At 32.2% G+C, this 25,253-nt stretch overlaps 1 protein-coding gene across 1 annotated transcript in view; it reads left to right on the top strand.

The window, feature by feature from the left end:
• Positions 1-678: 678 nt before the first annotated feature.
• The window catches only part of LOC143078704 (uncharacterized), a 34,225-nt gene continuing 9,650 nt past the window's right edge, over positions 679-25,253 (top strand). Inside the window, exons 1-12 of the mRNA XM_076253618.1 lie at positions 679-813; positions 4,143-4,201; positions 4,845-4,895; positions 5,981-6,203; positions 6,690-6,865; positions 7,862-8,049; positions 8,369-8,537; positions 8,921-8,950; positions 9,906-10,052; positions 11,842-12,060; positions 14,285-14,407; positions 15,582-15,773. Of these exons, the coding sequence (XP_076109733.1) occupies positions 4,180-4,201; positions 4,845-4,895; positions 5,981-6,203; positions 6,690-6,865; positions 7,862-8,049; positions 8,369-8,537; positions 8,921-8,950; positions 9,906-10,052; positions 11,842-12,060; positions 14,285-14,407; positions 15,582-15,773 (1,540 nt within the window). The 5' untranslated portion in view covers positions 679-813; positions 4,143-4,179. The remainder of the gene's footprint in view (positions 814-4,142; positions 4,202-4,844; positions 4,896-5,980; positions 6,204-6,689; positions 6,866-7,861; positions 8,050-8,368; positions 8,538-8,920; positions 8,951-9,905; positions 10,053-11,841; positions 12,061-14,284; positions 14,408-15,581; positions 15,774-25,253) is intronic.

The raw sequence follows: 25,253 nt of genomic DNA on the forward strand, positions 1-25,253 counted from the left end.
GCAAATAGCCCCAATAATAAAATATCTACCTGGCTTAACTATACCAGAGACATATGTATAGCATTATAGCATAATTCTTATACGTCTCTTACTACACATCACGGTAAAATCGACTCCATGGTCGATAACTGTTTTTTTTTTTTTATTATTATTTTTCCACATTTTTCGTTACAACAATGAAAAAATATTCCATTCTTGTTGTACAGGTTGTATGAAAAAAGATGTTTGTAACATATCTTATGAGTGGACTAAACAGCAAATGTGTGTGTGTGTCGGGAGGGTGGGGGCGGGGGGAGCTTTTGAAAGTGACAACGGCAAAACAAATTTTCTATAGCGTCTATATATACTGATGTACTTTGTTTTCTTCACTTTTTATTTTAATTTTTTTGGGGGGGGGGGGGGGGTTATGTTGTAATTAGAAAAAAACTACAAATATTTCTCACGGAATTTATTACTTAATTGATTTCATGCAAATGTCAAATTTAGAGAATGAGTTCAATTTTCAGTATTTTTTGGAAAATGGATTAAAGAGGGGGATTGACATGGAATGACTTTTTTCCATGTGCTATATATATTTATATATGATGGGCATCAATTATCCTCAGAAATTGTCTATGCCGGCTATATGCCCTTTTCTTATGATTATTTTTTATCCAAAGGAGAAATATATTACCTGTCACATGACATCATAAAAACAAAATGGTGGAACACTTCCGAGTTACCTGTACAAATTTTTAGTATAAACTATGGTTTAACCGGACAGAAAATACACATTCGTAGTAAAATGGTTCAGTTCAAATTAATAGTATACACGTTAGTGTCATATTTCTGAAAAATCTGTTAAAATAAGATAATTGTTTATCTCAATACAAAAAAGGGGGATAGCTGACACATACAGACAGTTTCCTGACATGGAAATATAATGTCCTTTCTTTTCTCGTTCTTTTGTTATTATTTTTATTGTGAATTTTTTTAAATTCAATGCAACATTTTATCAATGAAGTTGAGAACATCGTTTGGTCTCGTCTGATGATTACGCAATTAGTCACAGGTGCCAGACAATATTTTTTTTAAAATATTTTATATGTACATAATATGAAATACAGTTCATATGTATTTAATAAAATAAAAAAAAAAAAATACAAATCCTTGGTAAAATCACTGTACTCTTAGCTCCATAATAAGCATGATTGAATGAACAAGGAGAGGTACACCGGCGTGACTTTTTACCCCAATATACCCCAATATACCCCAATATACCTCAAAAAACAGTTTTAACATATTATTATTGAATAATAATATTATTTTAAGCATTTTTAGGTTATTTTAATACCAATAATACTTTATTTTATAAATATATTTAATCTTAAATCACGTTTTCATCGTAACTTGTCCAATTCATGTCAGCCGCTTACGATCACAAAATGACTTTTTACCTCAATATACCCAAATATACTCACGTGTATTGAATACTCTTTATTGAGTTTTTTAACTACTATATTAAAGAAGAAGAAGAGTGTTGGATTAAAAGACTTTTTTCTTCTTCAAATAAATATTAAATATGCTATCTGCAGAATTGTAGATACAATTTGGGAACATTCAGGCTTTTTTAGATATTGCTTCCCATCTAAAAATATGTTTTTCTCAATTTCAGTCCTAACAAAAGTCTGGAATTAAACAACAAATGAAAGTTTTAACGACCTTGATTGGCTACACAAACCTTGCCCGGTCGGTCTGGAATTAGTGCATGATAACTTATGAAGATAAATGAATTAAAAAAAAAATTTAAAAATGTACGCAATTTCTTGTCTTGATGTCGTTTAGGTCCATGTTTTTTTTATATTACAAACATAAAATTCTTTTAAACTTTGGTTGATTTTAATTAACTGATTAGCCTCGACTTTATAATAAGAAAGAAATCTATTGAGTAAATAATTCTAAGTTTAAGTGAATCCCACCGTAAGATTGATGTCCATTCAAGTTTTTTAATCTCACCATTCAGGCCTGAGTTGTGGCATCAGTAAAAAAAAAATTTAGTCTAGATGAAGGAATTTAATAAATTTTATTTTTTACAAGTTTTTAATTTGAAATTTGAAGTTTATTGAAACTACCAACTTTGTAATTTCTGGTCCGTCCAAGTTTACGTCAATTTCAAACATGTGATTATTAAACATAATTTGTTCAATGAAAATTTCAAAATCTTATTTCATGTAATAATTTATTTGAGACATTTATTTTAAAAGTATGAGGAAAAAAAATTAAATTGAAAAAATATTTCAAAAACATATTTCTAATTTTATCTACAGTACATGTATGAAAAACATTTCAAATTTAATTAAGAAAATACAAATGTTCTTGAATAAAACTTTAATTTGAAGGAGTGAAAAAGAAATAGCAATTTAAAAATAAATTGCACCTGCATATTTTCATGTCCGTTCTTGTCTTTAGTGTTACCATTATCAGTTTTTGAGTTAACTGTAATTTTAAAAGTTTCTACACACAAATGTGCATAGGGTTGTTTTTTTATTATAAATATGGGTAAAATATCATTCCACAAGATGAATATTGCATTAAAACGTTTTATTGGAGTATATTTGGGTATATTGGGGTAAAAAGTCATTTTGTGATCGTAAGCGGCTGACATGAATTGGACAAGTTACGAGGAAAAAGTGATTTAAAATTAAATATATTTATAAAATAAAGTTGTATTGGTGTTAAAATAACATGGAAATGCCTGAAATGATGTAATTATTCAATGATATTATGTTAAAACTGTTTTTTGAGGTATATTGGGGTATGTTGGGGTATATTGGGGTAAAAAGTCACACCCGAGGTACACTGTAAAAGGAGTCTATCTAAGGGCGAGTAATCCTAGTTAACAGGTTAATAGACCACTTTCAAGTTTGTCTGTCACTGGGAAAAAATCATCAATTATGCCCACCTTTATGACGTCATTTACCAGATAGAGGGATCGCCTGTATCCCTGCTCTATTAAAGTTCATCAAGTGTCTTAGTGATCCTCATTGTGTAGGATAAACTAGAAATAAGGTTGTTCAGTCTGTACTTAATCACAACTCTCCAATGACAGCAAGGCTTATAGTCAATTATAAGAATTGAATTTGCCGAATTGAATAATTGGTGCAATATAGCATCATAGTTTTCCAACCACTCATTAAACATGGGAAAGATGGTGACGATGCCCCTAAACCCATGAAGATGTTGGACTAAACCAAAAGTTTTTGACGGAAATGCATCGAACTTGAAAGCTGTCTATTGACCCTACTGCTACCTGTAATTTAATTTGGTTGCATTTCTTGTGCCAGAAAAAACTGCAGCTAGATGTCTGTGACACAACACCTTAATGACTTTACATAATCATTGGAGACCCATTGAAGACACAATCTGTTTAGTCTTTGATAAATTTATTTGAAAGAGATACAGTAATGAACAGGTGCTTGCTTAAATTGAAAATATGGAAACATTTGTCTCTCCCTCAGGATGGTCAATGATTAAAACTAAATTAAATTATTTTTTAACACATACATGACAATATAAACATGACATATTATAAAAATTTTATTCCTAAATATTTCCTGTATACAATTACCTTAGTCATCCAGGTAACAGACTAAGGCTAACACTTCTATATCATCGATATTTATGCATACATAAATAAAATGTATATTTTTGAATTGTATATGCACTAAACCATGAAAAAATATGACTTTATTTAAAGTAAATAATTTTATATTTATAATAAATTTTCAGTATCAAGTTTCATTATCAAATTGTTACATGATAATAATTTCTATTGTTTGTTTTTCTTCAAGATATATGTATCTATAATTAAAATGCAAAAAAAAAGAAAAGGTACAAATGAAGTTTATAGAAAACTAAATGTGAGATTTTATGTAAAATGTATACATATCTGCTTAATTTGTCCCATTTTTCCACTGTTATGATACTACATTTAGTAAGCTTTTTCATTGTTTAAATCTGAACTCCTTACTAAATCTCAAAATGCTGATTCCGTTTTTTATGTCAGACAAAGCCTGTATGCATAATCAGCATTTACCATGTTTACCACAATTAATAGAACTTTGTATATATTCATATATAAATTGCAGCTACTTTACTTACAGATATGGAAAACAGGTTTAGTAAAATCCCCCTGACAGCATGAACACATTTGCTTTCACATGTAAGTACAGAACTTTCACTTTATGGTTGCATTACAATATTTAACATAAATATGACATTCTTCCTAAAATGGGAACAGTAAGAAACCATGAATGAAATACATGTACACAATTTAAAATATTTGTATGTAAGCAATTAAAGCTTAATTCCCTCATATTGTTTTGTTCAAACTAAAATATTTGTCTCATTAAACCATAAACCTCTCTGACAGAGCATATTTCATTACAAAATATTTATTCAAGCATCTCAAAGTTGCTTGAAAGTTGTGGCCAGTGACTTGTTTAAAGACTTGTTTAAAGACTTGAAAAGAGTTGATGGAAAGATGATGCTTCAGTGACTTATGAAAAACTTTGTAGAATATGACTGAGACAGACAAACATCAATCAAATATCTTTACTTAAAAATATGAGCATAAAATCATATGAAAAAAACAAAGTGAAATGGGTTCCATGATAAATAACCATCTGTCTCTCAGAAGAAAATATTTTTTTTTTAGTCTCATTTTGGAGGTTTGAAAAGTTGACACATATGATACTTACATTAGTAAAAATATTAGGACAAATTTTCAGGTTTTGTATAAGAGAAAAGATTGTATAACCTGTGTACATGAATAAATATATAATTTTCCTTACTTGTATCTTCAGGTTACTTGGTTTATACAACTGCTGCTTTGTCTGTTGTGACATCACAGTATGGTAAGTATGGAGAATAGATTTGTAAGCAGGGGTCGAAATTAGTGCTAGTCCGGTAGTCTGGGACTAGTAAAATTTGTGTCGGACCAGTAGATTTTTTCAGCTGGTGGTCCGGCAGACCAGTAGAAATTTGTCGATAAATATCACTGATTGCATCGCAATCTCTGTTTGTTTACAAAACAATTTACCTGTGAAATTAATTACACAGTACTGGGGGGTATTACAATTGATCAAGTTAATTTAAAATATCTCGGGTGAGCGTCCTTCTCAACAATACAAAATGTGGAAATTCCTTTGTTACTGTCTAACTTATGTAAATGAAAGCATCAAAATAAAATTAAACATCGGCCATTTATATTAGTGTTTGTCAAATTAATGTCATTTTTGCAGGACCAGTAGATTTGGAGCCGGACAAGTAGAGTTTTCAGTCCACTGGTCCGGCTGGCTAGTACACAAAAAAGCTTAAATTCGACCCCTGTTTGTAAGACTACATAGATAACTACCGTAAAGACAAGCACAGACATGTTTCTGTACTTGTGACTGATACAAAAATGCCATGTACATGTAGTGGAATTAAAAGGGTGCCACCGAACAGTGTTCTCCCCAGACATTTCGTTTAGAATCCTGGTAAAAAGGGGATATTGAAATACCATCTTAATTCTAAAAATTAAAGCATCACATCCATAACATGATCTTTAAGAAAACCACTTCAGATAACATCACATTACCATGATGCTAAAAGGCCCTGGGAAGAACACTGCCAACACGTTGACTAAATAGAATTAACTTGTTTGATTTTCATAGAATTGAGAAAAATTATTAACTTTGACCTGGTGACCAAAATGTAAAATTTAAAGAAATTTGAACCACTCAATTTAATGGAATAATTCACTGGATATATAGCAATTTGAAAAACACTTATTTTAATCAATGAGAAGCTTGACTTCTCTTTACAAATACATGTGATTAAAACATTCAGCTGATTTTAAAAGCACTCAGCCATCTTTCTCTTGTACATGTATCATTCATATACTGATATAACAAAAAGCTGACATCTAGCCTTACATTTTGAACTTTTTTCTTTACAGATTATGGTGACATAGATGTTTCAGCAGTTAATAGACTTTCTTTACGTAATGAAGGAGACACAGGAACAGTAGTATTCAAGGGAGAAGTAACAGATAAAACCAGTCCATCTGTCTTACGTATTCAGTCAAAACCAAATTGCTACATGTCTATCAAACCTAAAACAACATTTAAATTTAACAACAATTGTTTTTGGACTCATCCACCTCAAGCATGCATGAATGGGTAAGTTATTGTTTTGAGTAATATGAACATGAATACACTATACTGCTGTAAGTCAATATTTCACATAACAAAAAGACAAACAATAGTCCACAAAATATTACATAGTAACATTTATTAACATAAAAATCACTAAAGACGAATTGTCTTTTTGAATGAATTATATAAAAAAAGGGTAGGGGATATAAATGTATCCAATGAAGACACAAAATAAGTCTATAAAAAGCAAAAATAAACACACAAAAAAGCAAAGGAACAGTGATTTTATTGCTGTTCTTCATCTGACAGTCACAGTGAGGCCTTCAACACTGAGTAAAATCTCTGACATCTCTGAAAGTTTAGATGTCCCTAGCATTAACTGTCATAATTTAGCCAGACAATCAATATTAGAAGTGTGCAAAAACAATAAACATTAAAACACTAAAAACACCATTACTGGGCACATCAAGATATATCCAGAGGTTTCATATGATATATATATTTTTCCAGATGTTTTTATGCCTACGTCTTTGATGGCTATTACTACAATGATTACAATGCTACAATGAAACATATCTGGGACAGTAACTGGACTGACTACAATACCACATCCAGTGTATTATATGTAGCGGTTTGTCACACAGGAATTACAAATCACAACATGCAACTTACTTTTACAGCTGTTGGTAAGTTCACAATACAACAGGGGCGGATCCAGCCATTTTAAAAAGGGGGGGTTCCTAACCCAGGACAAAGGGGGGGTTCCAACTATATGTTTTCATTCAAATGCATTGATTGGACAAAAAAAAAAGGGGGGTTCCAACCCCCAGAACCCCCCTGGATCCACCAATGTACCACATCCAGTTCCAAGGTTCATCACTACTTTTGAGATGCACAAAACATAGTGCTTTAACTATAACATTCTATAGATCCTATCCATGAACATTTCTAGAAATTTTTCAATGAAATTAACACTCAAATATTCAAGTTACAAAATGATATTGTTTTGTCAAGAAAATTACATTAGACTAATATCTGTTCTAAAAGTATTAATGATGTTAAAATCATCTTTTAAAATGGGAGTTATCTTCCTTTTTTCAGAATCAACTACAACCAATATGTTAAACTATATGCAATATTTATTTTGACTTGCCACTGATAAATTAAAGCAGCCTTTACCATTCAGTGCTAACAAGCTCTTAGATTTTAATTTTATTGGTTATAAAACAAGCAATTCAAAATTGAAAACAACAATTTAAAAAGTATTGTGTCGACCTACATATAATTGCAATCGATTTGTTTTACTGACTTACCTGAATACAAGAATATAAATGATCATGAATATATCCAACTTGGATCTTCTTTTATTCGAATAATAGAACCGAGTAAGAAAAGCATGAATATAATAAATAGCCACAATATAGTTGAAAGGTGTTTAATTTGAAAAATAGTATTCACGAAAAATAAGTTGACTAACAATGTTTAATTACTTCATTAATGTTTTAAAAAAGTGTAGCTTTACATTATTCTCTCTTCTCATAGATTATATTGATGTCCAATGTATTGGTGGTATCCACATTTGTGTGTGCTAGCAATGTCCCTTTGTGAGCAAAGCAGAATATATTAGAAGAAAAAAAAATTAGGATATAAATGTCTTCATTTTTATAACTGGTCTTTTGTAGAGCGACGTTTTGTTTATGAAGGAGATTCAGTTCTCCACCGAACAGGAGAAGTAATGTCTTCATTATTCCCTAATCCCTACATACAGAATGGCGAGCAGACAACATATGTGTTTAGAAGCAGGAACCCAACAGATAAAGTAGTTATAGAATTTGATGATTTTGACATTGCTCCTGGAGGTGCTCTATATGTAAGCATATCATTTATACATCTAATTATATCTAAATTTTGTTATTATTTCCATTTTTAGTAGGTGAGATATAAATGTGTTTAACTTTTGTTTTATTTACTCTAATTATCCAGCTAAGCAATTGATCTATTAGACTCTCAAGAAACTTAAGACAACACATGGATTAAGTATTTTATTTTTTCTCTTATCATTTTGAAAAACAAAATGAGCCCTTCATGAGAAATAAATAAAGACATAGGGCCTAAGTAAATACTTACATTATTATCCTGTTATTTTCAGATGACTTAGTTCATATCAATGATTTTTTTTGATTTTTCAGTTTAATCCAAGTTCAGATTATCGATTTCCGATCATTATACATGATGCTACTCCTCGACCTGTTGTCCAATCAGATAACAATGAATTACAGTTAATATTTGACACTGGCTGGCCTGGATCATCTTACAGGAATAATTTGGGTTTCAAAGCTTCCTATAGATTCATAACAGGTGAACAATTTGTTACCTTTAAGATTAGATACAGTTGAATAATGTGTCCGAGTAAGATGCCTTCCTGAAGAAATTTACCTTGTGATCTAGCAATTAAAAAAAAATCTAATTTTGTGGATTGGTCTTTATCAAAGCAATGTTCATATCCATATCCAACTAATATGTTTTTCGTCCAAAAAATGCATTAACATCATTCTATCTGAAATGATATACTTATGGAAATTTATATCAAAGTCTCAAAACCTTCTGTTGTTCTAATGCAGTCCAATTGTATATTGAAATACACTTGTTGTTCTTGAAACTAAGACCTGCCATGTTCTGAAAAAAGAATGTGTTTTCAAATTTCTTCAAAACAATAATGGCATTTTTTTTTTTAATTTCAGCTCATGAATTCTACCAAAAACCAAATACTAGTAAGTACAAATAATACTTCAAAGATTATTGGCTTTACGTCAAAAATTTAAATGAGTAAGTTGGGGAAACTCTATTATCCATACACATTACAGGTAACTTAATAACCTGAGATAACAGATACCATATGTTAGGTTTTTTGTAAACAATTGTTTTGATTGAAGAAATAAGACATTTATTTATAAGCATCTTGCATAAAATTGAGAATGGAAATGGGGAATATGTCAAAGAGACAACAACCCAACCAAAGAGCTGAAAAAAATCTTCATGGTGTTAATAATAAAACCTGAATTTTGTCACGGAGAGTTATAACACTCAGTGGGGTTGAGTTCAATTTCGTAGCAGCTATGTAGTGCTACGTAGATTTTGACTATTGAACGTGTAGCTATAGACTAGTTGCTGCATAGATATTGATAGCATCCACGAAGCTGCTACTATATTGAACTCAACCCAGCTCCTTTCAAGATTTCCTCTTTCTAAGCTATTCTATACCAATATCATAGTTCCAAATAACTTCAAATCAGCCATCATAAATTATTCAGTCATGGTTCATTGGCTTTTGAAGATCTGCATAGTTTATATATTTTAAGTATTGCCATTGTAGTACCAACATTTGCATTTTACTATTAAAATTACATACACTCAGTTGATACATATCTTTGTGTCAGCAGTTGATTTATATGAGGGGGCGTAAAAGGGGGGAGGGGGGTATATGCATGGAAGAACGGGAAATAAAATTACCATTTCACGATGAAAGAACAATTTCAAATTTCCTGCACGTTGATCTTTTTACCGATTTCACAAAACACAGTGAATAACGATCCTTTTCACGGCTGCACGTGAAATAAAAATTGCAAAACTCGTTGCATGAAAATAACCCTTTACCACCCTCTTATATGAATTGCATGGTGTGTTCATTAATCATATTTAAAAAAAAGTATATATTTGATATTTCAGATTGTGGAAAGTACTACATGACCTTGGATGGTGGCCATATTGAATTTCAACCCCAGTTTTCTAGTGATCAATATGACTGTGTATGGGTTGTGAAGACACAACCTGGATACAAAGGAACATATATGAAGCTCAACAGGTTCTCTTCAGGTAAACAAAAACCTAACTGATTTAAGGTGGTACGAAAAACCTTAATTAAAATTAATTTGGCTTGTTTAATTTTCATAATTTTCACTAAAATATATACTTTGACCCTTTCACAAAAATGTAAAAATTTCTAAAAACTTGAACCACACACTTCATGAGCAAAAGTTCAGTGGATTTATAGCAGTTTGATCATTTAGAAGCTATTTATTTCCACATCAATAACAATAGAACTTGATTTAAAAGTTCAGCTGATTTTTACAGAGTTAACCTTCTGTAGTGTTATGTACCACCTTGAACTGCATGTAAATAGGAAAGTAAAGTTGGTATTATAGCTAGCACACATAAACCATTTAGGAGTTAGCTCACCCTCTCACCTGCATTAATTGCATAAGAAAATAAATGCTGTTCTAGAATAATTCTGGATACCAAGAAGTACGACCATGAGTGATAGTTTTGTTTTGCCAGAAAAAAAGATACAATTACTTTTTATCTCTTGGGGACCACCGTGTATCATCGTACAGCGGGTATAGGTACTAACCAAGTGGACGTGAGCAATTTTGATCTTACACGGTAACGAAAAATCTTTGTTTTGTTCACATAAGATGTCTCATTATTTTCCCAAAACAAGAGGTATTACTAAAAGCATGTGCAAATACTTGTAAAAGAAGTTGGCCCTCGTCTCATCCAATATAATTCTATATTCATTGCAACTCTTTTTCTGATAGAAGGTCAATGTGTGTGTTTAATAAGTACAGCTGTTTCAATAATTGGCATTGAAATCTTTCATACATATCTTATTATTCGATATTTTATCCCTAAAGAAGCGTTGTGTACGGTGTTTAGCTGACCACATAAATTCTTATGTACGGTGTATATTTAAGTTGTTGTACACTGTACACAAAAACTTTATTTTCATACTCGTTTATTACCCAAACAGACTCAAGGAATGAGTAATCACAGGTAGGTTTATGATTGGTAACTATTACTGTTGCCCTGTATTAGGTTTCTTTCAGATAAAACATGTAAATGTTTCATCAACTGTATCGAAATTAAAAGTGGGTGTTGACTTTCACAACTATTTGCGCATGAACAAGTTAATTGTTCTTATTTAAATATCAAAGTTGTTTTATGAATAGGAAAAAATCGATGCAAAAATTATTTGGGAGCAGGAATTTCAAATGTTGAGAAATGTACATTGAATATTGATAAAGCAAAACAAAGATCTTTGTTACCTTGTAAGGTCAAAATCGATCATGCCCGCTTAGTTAGTACCTATATCCGGTGTAATGATGATACACAGTGGGGACTGTATATTAACTTTTACAAAATTCCTCTCCGCTGAAATACTGGGCTATATTTAACCAAATTGGCCAACTTTATCCTCATTTGGGTATTTTGTTTTAAAAATGTGTCTAATGACAGAGCCTTTGAAATAACAAGGCAGATTTAAAACTAGAACACAGGGGTAAAATGCATATATTGTCTATAAATTTGAAAAGACATTGACATGCCACCCTACACTGACACATTATTCTGAAGCAAGACAGACTAGTCTTTGCTCTTTAAATGTAATTGCTGCTTGCATAGGGGAGAAGTAGCATATACCAATTATCAAGTCCTCAGTTTGACCCTGCTGCATATTGAACCCACTATTTCCTTCCCTCCAGGTGAGTATGCTAACATGCGGCAACCCAGGTGGTTTTATTCTGAACATTAGTATCATTATATAAATAAATAAAAAAAATTTTAAGCAGCTAGTGTTATTTAATTTTTCAAGAATTCTTTTTTACAGTTTATTCAGGTGATAACAACTCTGGTGATGTTAAAGTAGAAATTCACAAAGGGTTGACATCCAATGGGCTGATTGTTGGCACATTATTTCCCAAGGCTGGTGGCAGCTATCGGGATTTTGAAGATAAGGAAGGATTTTACATACGACTACGTGGAATCTACAGAAACTCAATTACGTTCAAGTTGGCATTCACTTCATATAAAAATTATTATGAATCAGGTAAAATAAAATACATAAAGTCAAAGCTAGTAATCATTGTATTTAATCATGGTGTTTTAACATTAAGGCTTGTTACTGTCTCTAACTTCCCGTTTGGTTGTTTAGTTTCTCATTTCATTACTGATTGACTTTGAAGATGACTCCCTGATAATTGTTATGATAGTCATGACACACACAAATGCTTTCATAATGATATTAACTTAATATGGTGCACCAATACCTGAAATTCAGAATGTTTTTCAGCAGGACTACATAGTTATTGTAAATTACATAATGTTCTGTGAAGTAAGGGTTGCTGTCTTATTGACGTATACCCCACATCTTTTGTTTTTGTATGTGCGGCCTTAAACAATTTTATGACATAAGTAGCCCTCTTGTGTTCAACCTTAAATATTTCAACTTTATTTTAAGTCCAATGTTGATACATTTTGTTGGCTTATCGATTGTTATAATCGTAGGATCTTTCAAGAGTTGGCCAACACATATTACATAAATGCAGGGATCTCCATGGATAAAATTGAACGATGGAGGAACTTTCACCATTACAAACCGTGTCTACGCTGTACAGTGTAGCGCGATCGGAAGTATTTTATCCCTCCATACAAGGAATGGTGAACATGCTAATTCATTGCTTATTTAAATTATATTTATTTGAATTTTCATTATAGAATTAGAAGTATCAATATTTTCATTTATTGCCGTTTTTAACCATTCAAATGCCAAGTCTTTATGGTCCCCCTTAGTCGAGAATGACCAAAAGCTGTCATGACGGTCTCCATGTAGATTTCTTGTATTTTTGGTAATTGTTATGGGGGGTTAAAAATCATATGAGTGGAGCTTATTTTTCATGGACACTGTCAAATTCAGAATCCATTACCGGTATGGCTGATTTGCAGCGACAACAAAACAATTTGTACGGGTTATATAAAAGGTTAAAGAGATTTGTAAAGCAAACGTTGACAAATGAAAAGGTTTTTAATGACTTTATCTGGCAAATTAATGCTGTGCAACATGCATCTTTCGAGTCTGAATAGAAACGGGAAATGCGGATGTATCAATTTGATTGTAATATATGAAATGAATTCAGAATTACGATATGATATTTCTTTACAGGAAATATTTAAGTTTTTACTTTTACACTTTTAAAGTAATTCTAAATTATCGTTACAGCAGTACTCCAGTTATTTGCGATGAAATAATATTTACTCTTTTGCGTCTTATTTTGTACTTCTTAAAAAAGGGGGATGCTGATTCAAAATAAAGCACGTGTTCGACTTGTTAAACTGTTTTCTTTGTAACTGGATTATTAATTTATATATTTAATCTAAATTATAGAAATCATTTGCTGAAACTTAGTTTATTAATTCGACAAATGGATCGTCTATCCTCAGATAGTATTCTCCTGTCTGGTTTGTTGATCTACCTGTACAAGCTCAGGTACAAGTGATTAGCGATCTTAATTCGGATATCCCTCAGGCGTTAGAACTGTATTGGATTATAACATAAAAAGCCTAAGGATTATGCAATTACATGCATTTTTGCGCCTGTCCCAAGTCAGGAGCCTCTGGCCTTTGTTAGTCTTGTATTATTTTAATTTTAGTTTCTTGTGTACAATTTGGAAATTAGTATGGCGTTCATTATCACTGAACTAGTATATATTTGTTTAGGGGCCAGTTGAAGGACGCCTCCGGGTGCGGGAATTTCTCGCTACATTGAAGACCTGTTGGTGACCTTCTGCTGTTGTTTTTTTCTATGGTCGGGTTGTTGTCTCTTTGGCACACTCCCCATTTCCATTCTCAATTTTATTTGATTATAATTGATAAAAAAAAATGGCGTTGGGCTACAAAAACTGATGAAGTTTTGAACGATGGGGGAAGACAATTTAACGATGGCGCAAGACAATTTAACGATGGTGCAAGTCATTTGACGATGGCGGGGCGCCATCGTTAAACAGGCCATGGAGATCCCTGAAATGTAACAGATTTCAAACTATAATTAGCTATAGCATAAATTATACATGATACAAACACTTAAGTATGGTCTACAATTTAATACTGCATGCACAGATGCTTTTGATGATTGTTCAAGACGTTAATTGTTTTGTCTACCAACTTCACCATAATTCTTATGGTAAAATAGCAAACATGCATTTTATTTTGCTGAATAAATGAAAATGATCCATAACAAGGTTTGGATAAAAAAAGTAATAAATTCTTAATTGCAGGTTGTAATTCCAATACCCATTTTAAATGTTCCAATGGTTACTGTATCCCTGGCCAGCTTGCGTGTGAAGCTAATAATATGGAACATTGTAAAGATGGGAGTGATGAAAGTATTGGTTGTTCAGGTATGTAACCATGCCTACCATAAATCATGTGACTATGTGATCAAACTACACATCAGGAGTGTAATACTTTTGACATGCTTAAGGACCATCGTTAGATTTTCAGGGAAAAGTTTGAGTTGCACTGTATCAGTATTGTACAAATTGATGAAAATATTGGTACCAGCATTTTCCCACATGAACTAAAGGTCATGAATAGACAGTGAAAATTGTTTATAAATAGAGCTGATCACTTTTGCTTTAAAATTTTTAGAAATTATTGATATAGTGAAACTTCTCTAAACCGGTCACTCTTAATACCAGTTCTCCCTTCATACCGACCAAACCAACAAGTCCCAGCCGGCGTGTATGTAAATAAACAGTCAGGTAACCTTATAAAACCAGCCACCCCTTCAAACCGGATACCAGCCATATTTGTGTTATCAAAATCAATTAAATATCACCTCATAAAACCGGCCTTGTCATTTGTAATCATTAGTCTATACATAATACTGTTATATAAACAAACAAGTTAATCCGGTCAATAAGAACACCTGCATGGCCACTGAGTAGTGTTTACCTGTCAATGTCAAATCAATACCCGAATAATTATCAGTTGAGAGATTATGATCTTCACCCACCCTAATCAATATGATGATGATTAATTTTCATTAAATGTTTTAGCTTGGCTACTTTATTTGATCATTTTAAAAAAATAATTTTTAGGCAAATTACAGAAATTAATCACTTTGATCTTTCAAAATAAATCGCAAATAGATATCGTCGGGATAAACTATTGATGTTTAATTTATACTAATGATACACACTTTTAATAAAATAAAAAGGATAGTTACTGCAATAATTCATCAATAATGTCACAAATATTATAGGGAAGTAACTCTTGTTAATTTCAAATTCAACCTGAAAACCGGCCGAATCCTGTGGTCCGACGGGCGGCCGGTTTTGAGAAGTTTCACTGTATAGTAAAATAGATTATCAAATTCAATATCACATCAGTTTTACAGACAGGAAAAACTAGAATATTTAATATCGGCGATACTAAAAGTTTATATATTTAGGAATTTTAGTGTTTTTGTTTATCATTCCTTTGACAACAACCCTGACCAACACACATAAATAGTCAGTGTTTTAAACTTGTATTTAGATTTGTGTATTTGTTTTTACTCATATGTTTTAGGTTCCTATGACACTAAGTCAGACCACACACTAACAGTTAGTGTCATTATACCCATTGTTGTGTCTATATTCCTACTGATAGTGTTATCTGTACTATTTGTACTGGTGAGAAGATGTCGACAAGCTCAGCAGTTCAACAACATGATGAGAGAAAGTAATGACCCAGTTGTATGCACAACAGACAGACGGAGAAGTAAGTACCTTGATACTGCAACTGCTTAAGGTGATTTCAGCATGTAGAATGTTACAATAATTTCTCTAATTCTTTGGCAATTTGACCTTTTCTGAACCCATTGTTTAACATTTTTTTAACTAATAAGTGGTTGTCATTGTGTTTTACTTTCTGTTTGCCTAACACATATATCTTAATCTGTGAATACATAAAATATTTACCCCATTCTCAGGTTCTTGAAATTCCTATCTGAACTATATTTTGGTAATATGAATTGTACAACACATTTTTTAAAAAGATTTGTTATTAGTCTGCTTTTTATATGCCAGATACTTGTCATACTCCAGGATGGATCCAGCCATTTTTAGGCAGTTAAGTTGCCTTATGCGAGCATCCTAGATTTGTGTTCTACCCAGTAAATGCTGAAATACGTGCCATTGTTATTATCTAGCTCGATATTATGTTATTTATAACTAACTGGACAGTTTCTTTTATACTTTTAATTCTGGATTACAAAAAATATGACCAGAAAAACCTAAAATGTTCGTCGAATCACCAAAAAGTTTTGAAGTTGCACATAGGAAGAAGAGCTCATTAGGAATCCTTATGTAGTTTATTATCCCCTGAGCTTTTGGCTAAGATGTCAAAGAACAAATGTATGAATTATTTAATCGCCGAAAATCTCTAAAGACAAGTAGTTTAGATTTCCCAAATGCCAAAAGTCGTAGGAATATTGTTTGTTGTCAATACGTAGTCAACTACTTCAGTAGTCTATTAAAATAAGTTCAACTGTTCATGATGTTGGCGGCAATTTCAAATTTGAAGATGTAATTTTCCTATCTTTTCAATTTGGAGGCAGGGGTTTAAATTAGCGGTGGTCCGAGGTCCGCGACCTTCCACTTTTGCAGTCGGACTTTCAAATTGGTTACTTTCTACGCCCGACGGAATTTCCACTTAAAAAAAATATCTTTGCAAACCTTTTTACCAAAGTCTCTAAATAAACGATCTCAAAAACTTTCATCATTATTATTCATGACAGCAATGTTCATTTTGTTCAACCGCTAGCTTTATACAGAAAATTGCTGACAAATAATGTGTAAATTGGAGTAAAAATCGTATCTGACTGACAAAAACAACATTGAAAACAAAATGAATGCCGTGAGACAATTACAATATCAGATCCGATTCCGGAAGCGGATAAGGGTAATTCCAGGTTTGGGCGATCAACTAAAAAAAAATCCAGACAGGTGACAAAATACATCTATGCATGGTAAATAAATATAAACTCTAGAATTGAAAACCAAATGATATATGTAAAAGAGAAAAAAGCAGAAAATATTTTGTACAGAAACTCAAAATTACTTTTTGACAAATTTTAATCATAATGTCAAAATCCAATACATTACAAATTAACAATATATGTTCCTGGTGACAGTATTAATTTTCTTTATCAATGATAAATGTTGATAATGCTTGTTAGATGCTTTTAAAGTGTAAACATATTACTGCAATTTCAATGGTTATTTTTTTCTCAATTTTGATGGGTCAGTTAAAATAGCTGGAAGTTTCTTACTGGCCAGTTTATTTTCACAAATAGTGCAGTGGAGTCCTTTTGGCCACTCTACCCCCTTCTGTTTGATGACTTTGAAACGGATGAGATCCCCACCCCTCAACTTTATACATTCATGTATGGGACTATATAACTAATCAAATGAAATATAGGGGAAGTCCCTAGGGTCACCCCACACCCTCCTGTTTCAGAACTTGGAAACAGTCGAGATCCCTCCCCTCAATCATATTTATTCATGTATGGGACAATATAACTAATCAAATGAAATACAGGGGGAGTCCTTGGGGGTCACCCCACCCCTCCTGTTTGAGAACTTGGAAACAATCGAGATCCCCTCCCCTAAACCATATTTATTCATGTATGGGACAATATAACTAATCAAATGAAATACGCCGAGTGAGGGGGAGTCCCTGGGGTCACCCCACCCCTCCTGTTTGAGAACTTGGAAACGGTCGAGATCCCCACCCCTAAACCATATATATTCATGTATGGGACAATATAACAAATCAAATGAATTATAGGTGGAGTCCCAAGGGTCACTGTACACCCTCCTGTTTAAGAACTTGGAAGTCGAGATCCTCACCCCTAAACCATATATATTCATGTATGGGACAATAGGCCACAGACCACAATTAATTCCTCTATTAGTTCTTTATAACTTTTTGCCACATTAAAAAAATTGCACAGAATCTTTTTGTCAAATTTTTTGTGTGTGTAATGTATAGTATTAGTCTAAAAATATATCCAAAATTCAGATAGATTGCATTCACACATCTTACAAATTTAGCCAATACACATCCATACCCCAATGGACAAGTCAAGAGATGTTCCGAAGACTGTAAATATCACCTTTTTGCTCTTGGCCTTATCACTCTTTCCATATTAAAATCAGTTAAAATACATTGAACAAAAATTTATTTCACCTATCTTCTTTCATTTCCACCCCCTAAAAACTAAGAAATGAATGAAAAAGGCAAAGGAAAAAATACACTTTAATTATTATAGGGAACTATTTTCGTGAACAACGAAAAGTGGGGTCATTAATTGTGGTCTTGGGCCAATATAACAAATCATATGAAATATAGGTGGAGTTCGTGTAACGTGTTTGGCTTATGAACTATATGTTCGTATCCGTTTTCACAGAATCTGAGATACTCCAATATCAATCTTTTAATTAACTCAAAAACCTAACTACAACTTGGAGGCTTTACTTAAAACTACAAGACCAACTTTGAAACTTAATAAAGAAATAACACTATTTACACAAATAACTTTTTATCAAAAAGTAGTCTGAAAACTAGAACCTCAATTTATCCTTGATCCTTTCACTGACTCCGAGGTCCCAACTGATTTGAAAAACAATTATATTAAACTTAAGAACAAGCTTCAAAAATCCTAGGTTCCTGAAACACCTAGTTCTGAGACACCCAGTCTCTGAGACAACTAGTCCCTGAAGCACCTAGTTCCTGAGACAACTAGTTTTGAAGCACTTAGTCTCCGGAGCACATAAGTCACCAGATTATTACAAGCTATCTGTTCGAGGGACTGCGACCATTCCCGAGAGAAATTACAGTTTCGGAACAACACGGTAGCTTGCAATAATTGTAATACTTAGTCTCCGAAGCACCAAAGTCACCAGACTTTTACAAACCACCTGTTCGAGGGACTGCGACCATTCCCCCCGGGAAATTACAGTATCGGAACAACCCGGTAGCTTGCAACAATCGTAAAGACTTCAAAAACCGCTTGCTTCAAAACCACAAGCTTTCAACTCAAACTAGGTTTACAAACTTTCCTTTTAAACTACTTTATTGGCTGGTATTCACTTTCCGATGTTCATCCGTCGTCGGCCAATTAATAAATGAGCGAACTCGCACTATAAATCAGTGTCTTTATATACTAAGAGCGCGGACCTCGAAGAGAGCACCCTAGCAACAATTAACGCGTCTCGTAACAACCGAGGATAAAAGGATGATTTTATATGTAGTTTTCGTTAACGTATTGTTCAAATGGGTATTAATCATGGATTACAATTCAACGATAAATTACAAATATTGTCTTATGCCTAAACTGCATTTTTGTCACATTCGTGGGGCCAATCTACCCCTTCCTGTTTGAGAATTTGAAAAGGGTCTAGATCCCCACCCTTAAACCATATGTATTCATGTATGGGACAATATAACAAATCAAATGAATTATAGGTGGAGTCCCTATGGTCACTGTACACCCTCCTGTTTGAGAACTTGGAAACAGTCGAGATCCTCACCCCTTAACCATATATACTCATGTATGGGACTATATAACAAATCAAATGAATTATAGGGGAGTCCCTGCGGTCACCCCACCCCTCCTGTTTGAGAAATTGGAAACAGTTGAGATCCCCACCTCTAAATTAAATGAAATATAGGGGGAATCCCTGTGGTCACCCCACCATTCTTGTTTGAGAACTTGGAAACAGTAGTTATCCCCACCTTTAATAAAACCATATAATTTAAAGAAAGGTTATGCGTGTGAGAAAAGAACTATCAGTCAAAGTGAAATTTGTTGATGATGTTAGACAAAGGAATATGGAACTTATACATAGACTAGAAAAAAGCCAACGTTATGACCAGGTTTGGTATTTCAATTGTGGTGTTTATGGCAGAACTCCTAGTGGTTTACAGTTGAAAATTGGAATGTATGATGACATTACCTTCAGAATAAGACAGGGATATTAAACTTGCTGTACATTTGTCTATATTGTAATGCTATACACATATCTTACATTCAAATATACTCAAGATTACAGAACATCTTTTAGGTCATTTTCACTTTATAGTTTGTAAAAAGAAAATCAGAATATGTATAAATGTAGTTTTTTTGCAAAAAATGTACTGCACTTCTTTTCAAGGTAGGTGTATGCCTGTCTTCTTTAATCTTTACTTATATTTTTATTTAAGTTTTTTTTTCTTCTCTGATATTTTGCTTTCAAACTACTGTTTTATGAATATGACTTATTTATTATGTCAAATCTTTGTTTGCCAGATGAATTTGTATTTGTCACACATTTCATTTGTGTACATACTGATGGGAAATTTTGCTTTCTGTAATGATTTCACTTTAAGTTTTGACATTTAATTGTCAGGGTTTAGGAAATACTAACAAGAGAAAAGACGTTTTTAATTTTTTGAAATCTAAAAATTATAATATTTATTGCATACAGGATAATCATTTTACCACAGACATCGAGAGAAGTATAGGATCGATGTGGGGATATGAATGCTACTTTTCATCTTACCTAACAAATTCAAGAGGAGTTGCAGTTTTATGAAATAATAATTTTGAATTTAAAGTATTAAAAGAAAAGGGAGATTTAAATGGTAATTACATAGCATTAAAGATATTGTGATTGGTGAACAAAAGATAACTCTTGTCTCAGTGTATGGTCCTAATACAGACAGTCCAAATTTTTATGACAAGATTATGAACACTGTTGAAGATTTTGGAAATGAAAGTTTTATACTTTGTGGTGATTTTAATTTAGTATTGTATCCAAATATTGATTGTTATAATTATTTACATGTAAATAATCCTAATGCTAGAGATAAAGTGTAAGAAATTATAAACCAATGGTCACTTGTAGATCCTTTCAGAGAACTTTTTCCAGACTTAAGAAGATACACCTGGCGAAAAAAAACACCCTTTAAACAAGCTAGACTAGATTTTTTTTGTAATTCCGGATTCTCTGTTATCAAATTTATCAAATTGTAAAATAGAGTCTAGCTACCGTTCAGACCACTCCATTGTGGTTTTAGAACTAGAATTTAACCCTTTTATACGTGGTAAAGGACTGTGAAAGTTCAACAATTCTCTACTATATGACAAAGAATATATTGATAGTGTTAAAGAAAAGATTTTAGAAGTAAAAAAACAATATGGTGCATTGGTCTATAATTTTGAAAGTATACAGGAAATTTGTAATGATGATCTCCATTTAACTATTGATAATCAATTATTTCTTGAGATATTATTATTAGAAATTAGAGGTAAAACTATCTCGTATTGGAGTTACAAGGGAAAACAAAGGGATATAAAGGAAAAAAAACTTTTACAAGAAATAGAATTTTTAGAAGCTGCTTTGAATAAAAAATCATGGCAAATATTAGAAAGTAAGAAGCAAGAGTTAGAAATGATAAGACAAGAAAAATTGAGGGTTAGAATTATACGTTCTAGAGTTAAGTGGGTCGAGGAAGGAGAAAAACCATCAAAATATTTTTGTGGGCTTGAATCAACAAATTTTACAAACAAACTTATCCCAAGAGTAGAGTTAGAAGATGGGAAAGTTGTTGTTAACCAGTTTGATATCTTGAAGGAGGTTAAAACATTTTATGAAAATTTATACAAGAAAAGGGAGGTTAATTATTGTTAAGCCAGTGATTTGGAAAGGGATCTAAAAGATTGTAATTTTAATAAATTATCTGTAGAGGAACAGATGAGTCTAGAAGGGGAGATAACTATTGATGAAGCAAGTTGTGTTTTACAAAAGATGAAAAATGATAAATCACCTGGATCTGATGGTTTTTCAACTGAATTTTTTAAGTTTTTCTGGAGAGATTTAAAGTCATTTGTTGTAAAAGCATTAAACTTTGGATATATTATTGGGGAATTATCAGTTACTCAAAAACAAGGGATTATAACATGTCTGCCAACAGATAATAAACCAAGACATTTTCTTAAAAATTGGCGACCTATATCATTATTAAATACTGTTTACAAAATTGGTTCAGGAGTTATAGCTAGTAGATTTAAAAAAGTGTTATGTAAACTGATTGATCTTGATCAGACTGGTTTTATTAGTGGGTGTTATATTGGGGATAATATTAGATGACATTTTACAATTTACTGAAGAAAATGACATACCTGGTTTATTACTTTTGATTGACTTTGAAAAAGCTTTTGATACTATTGTTTGGGATTTTCTTTATAGTGTTTTAGAATTTTTTAATTTTGGAGAATACATTATAAACTGGGTTAAAGTGTTCTACAAAAATATTTCATCTGCTGTTAATCAAGGAGGTAACCTTTCAGATTTTTTTAAGGTAGGACATGGTTGCCGTTAAGGTGATCCTTTATCACCTTATCTATTTATACTGTGTGCAGAAATTTTAGCAATCAGAATTCGGGGAAATAAAAAAATATGTGGAATAAATGTGACGAGAGTAGAACATAAGTTATCACAGTTTGCCGATGATACATCATTAATTCTAGACGGAAGTGAACAGTCTCTTAATGAAGCATTAATTGAATTAGATTGGTATGCTAAACTTTCTGGGCTTAATATCAATTTCACAAAAACACAAGTAGTTTGGATTGGGAACAAAAAATATAGTAATGATGTCTTATGTCCTGAAAGAAAGTTATCCTGGGGTACAACAGATTTTACTGGGAATTCATTTTGATGTAGATTTAGATAAAATTGTTGATATAAATTATGAACAGAGACTTCTGGTCATAAAGAAATTAATTAAATCTTAGTCTAGGAGAAATCTTACTGTTATTGGTAAAATAACTGTGGTAAAAACTTTAATTCTACCTGTCTTAAATCATTTAATTATCTCATTACCAAATCCTAGGGATGCGATTATAAAAAAGATTAATGAAATTTGCTACACCTTTATTTGGGATTCACCTGTGCACAGGATAAAGAAAGAAATATTACAAAAAAATTATTGTGAGGGAGGTTTAAAAATGATTAATCTTAACCTATTTATCATAGCTTTAAAGTCAACATGGGTTAGAAAACTTTTTCGTTCAGAATGTAAATGGAAAAATGTATTTTTGTCAACAGTAAATAGAGATAGACTATTCAAAGGTGGAAAGGGATATTTATCCCAAATTAAAAATAATGTAAAAAACAAATTTTGGAAGGATGTTATTGATGCATGGGATATGATTATTACTAAAGAAGAAACCCATACATGGGATTTTTTTTTGTCAAGTTCATTGTGGTTCAATAGATGTATAAAAATTGGTAATAAACCAGCTTTTTATGTAGAATGGTTTAACAAAGGTATTTGTTCCATAAATGACATTATGTCTGAAAATGAAAAATTTCTCTCCATTGCCCAGTTAAAGGAAAATTTTGATATTGAAGAAAATGCTATGAAATATAACAGTATTATTTCTGCTGTTAAAAAAGCAGCAAAAAACTATGCTGTTGATGATTATAAGTTATTGACTCCATTTATTCCATCCTTTTTGAAAATTCTGTTGAGAAGCTCAAGGGGAACAAAAGATATGTATTCAATACTTATCAAGAATAATATTATATCAAATGGGCAAAGAAAATGGGATGAAATTATAAATTGTGAAAAAGGGGAATGGAAAGAAATTTTTTGACTACCTTTTGTAGTTACAAATAATACCAAATTGCAATGGTTACAGTATAGAATCAATCAGCGTATTTTAGGAACAAACAAATTATTGTATAAAATAAAAATAATTGATAACCCAAATTGTACATTTTGTCAAAAAGAAGATGAAACAATTGAACACTTGTTTTGGAATTGTGAGATTGTACAAATATTTTTAAATGAAACTAAACATTGGTTTCTTTCAAATGGTATAAGTATTCCGTTTAATATTCAAAATTGTATTTTTGGAGATATCTCAAAAGCATGTAGTAGAAATGTGACCAACCTGATTTTTCTGCATATCAGACATTATATTTTTAGTTGTAAATATTTTAAGAGAAGACTTACATTATTTGGAGTGCAAAAGAAAATACAGGATCTTTTATAATGGCCTTTTGCTCTGCTTTTTATGCATTTTTAGCTCACCTGGCCCGAAGGGCCAAGTGAGCTATTCCCATCACTTTGCGTCCGGCGTCCGTCATCGTCGTCCGTCGTCCGTCGTCGTCCGTCGTCCGTCGTCGTTAACTTTTACAAAAATCTTCTCCTCTGAAACTACTGGGCCAAATTGAACCAAACTTGGCCACAATCATCATTGGGGTATCTAGTTTAAAAAATGTGTGGCGTGACCCGGTCAACCAACCAAGATGGCCGCCACGGCTAAAAATAGAACATAGGGGTAAAATGCAGTTTTTGGCTTATAACTCAAAAACCAAAGCATTTAGAGGAAATCTGTCAGGGGTAAATATGTTTATCAGGTCAAGATCTATCTGCCCTGAAATTTTCAGATGAATCGGTCAACCCGTTGTTGGGTTGCTGCCTCTGAATTGGTCATTTTGAGGAAATTTTGCTGTTTTTGGTTATTATATTGAATATTATTATAGATAGAGATAAACTGTAAACAGCAATAATGTTCGGCAAAGTTAGATTAACAAATAAGTCAACATGACCGAAATGGTCAGTTGACTCCTTTAGGAGTTATTGCCCTTTATAGTCAATTTTTAACCATTTTTCATAAATCTAAGTAATCTTTTACAAAAATCTTCTCCTCTGAAACTACTGGGCCAAATTAATCCAAACTTGGCCACAATCATCTTTGGGGTATCTAGTTTAAAAAATATGTGGCGTGACCCGGTCAACCAACCAAGATGGCCGCCACGGCTAAAAATAGAACATAGGGGTAAAATGCAGTTTTTGGCTTATAACTCAAAAACCAAAGCATTTAGAGGAAATCTGATGGGGGTAAAAATGTTTATCAGGTCAAGATCTATCTGCCCTGAAATTTTCAGATGAATCGGTCAACCTGTTGTTGGGTTGCTGCCCCTGAATTGGTAATTTTGAGGAAATTTTGCCGTTTTTGGTTATTATCTTGAATATTATTATAGATAGAGATAAACTGTAAACAGCAATAATGTTCAGCAAAGTTAGATTTACAAATAAGTCAACATGACCGAAATGGTCAGTTGACCCCTTAAGGAGTTATTGCCCTTTATAGTCAATTTTTAACCATTTTTCATAAATCTAAGTAATCTTTTACAAAAC

The sequence above is a fragment of the Mytilus galloprovincialis genome, chromosome 6 (genome assembly GCF_965363235.1).
Source record: "Mytilus galloprovincialis chromosome 6, xbMytGall1.hap1.1, whole genome shotgun sequence".
In the NCBI taxonomy this organism is placed as follows: Eukaryota; Metazoa; Mollusca; class Bivalvia; order Mytilida; family Mytilidae; genus Mytilus; species Mytilus galloprovincialis.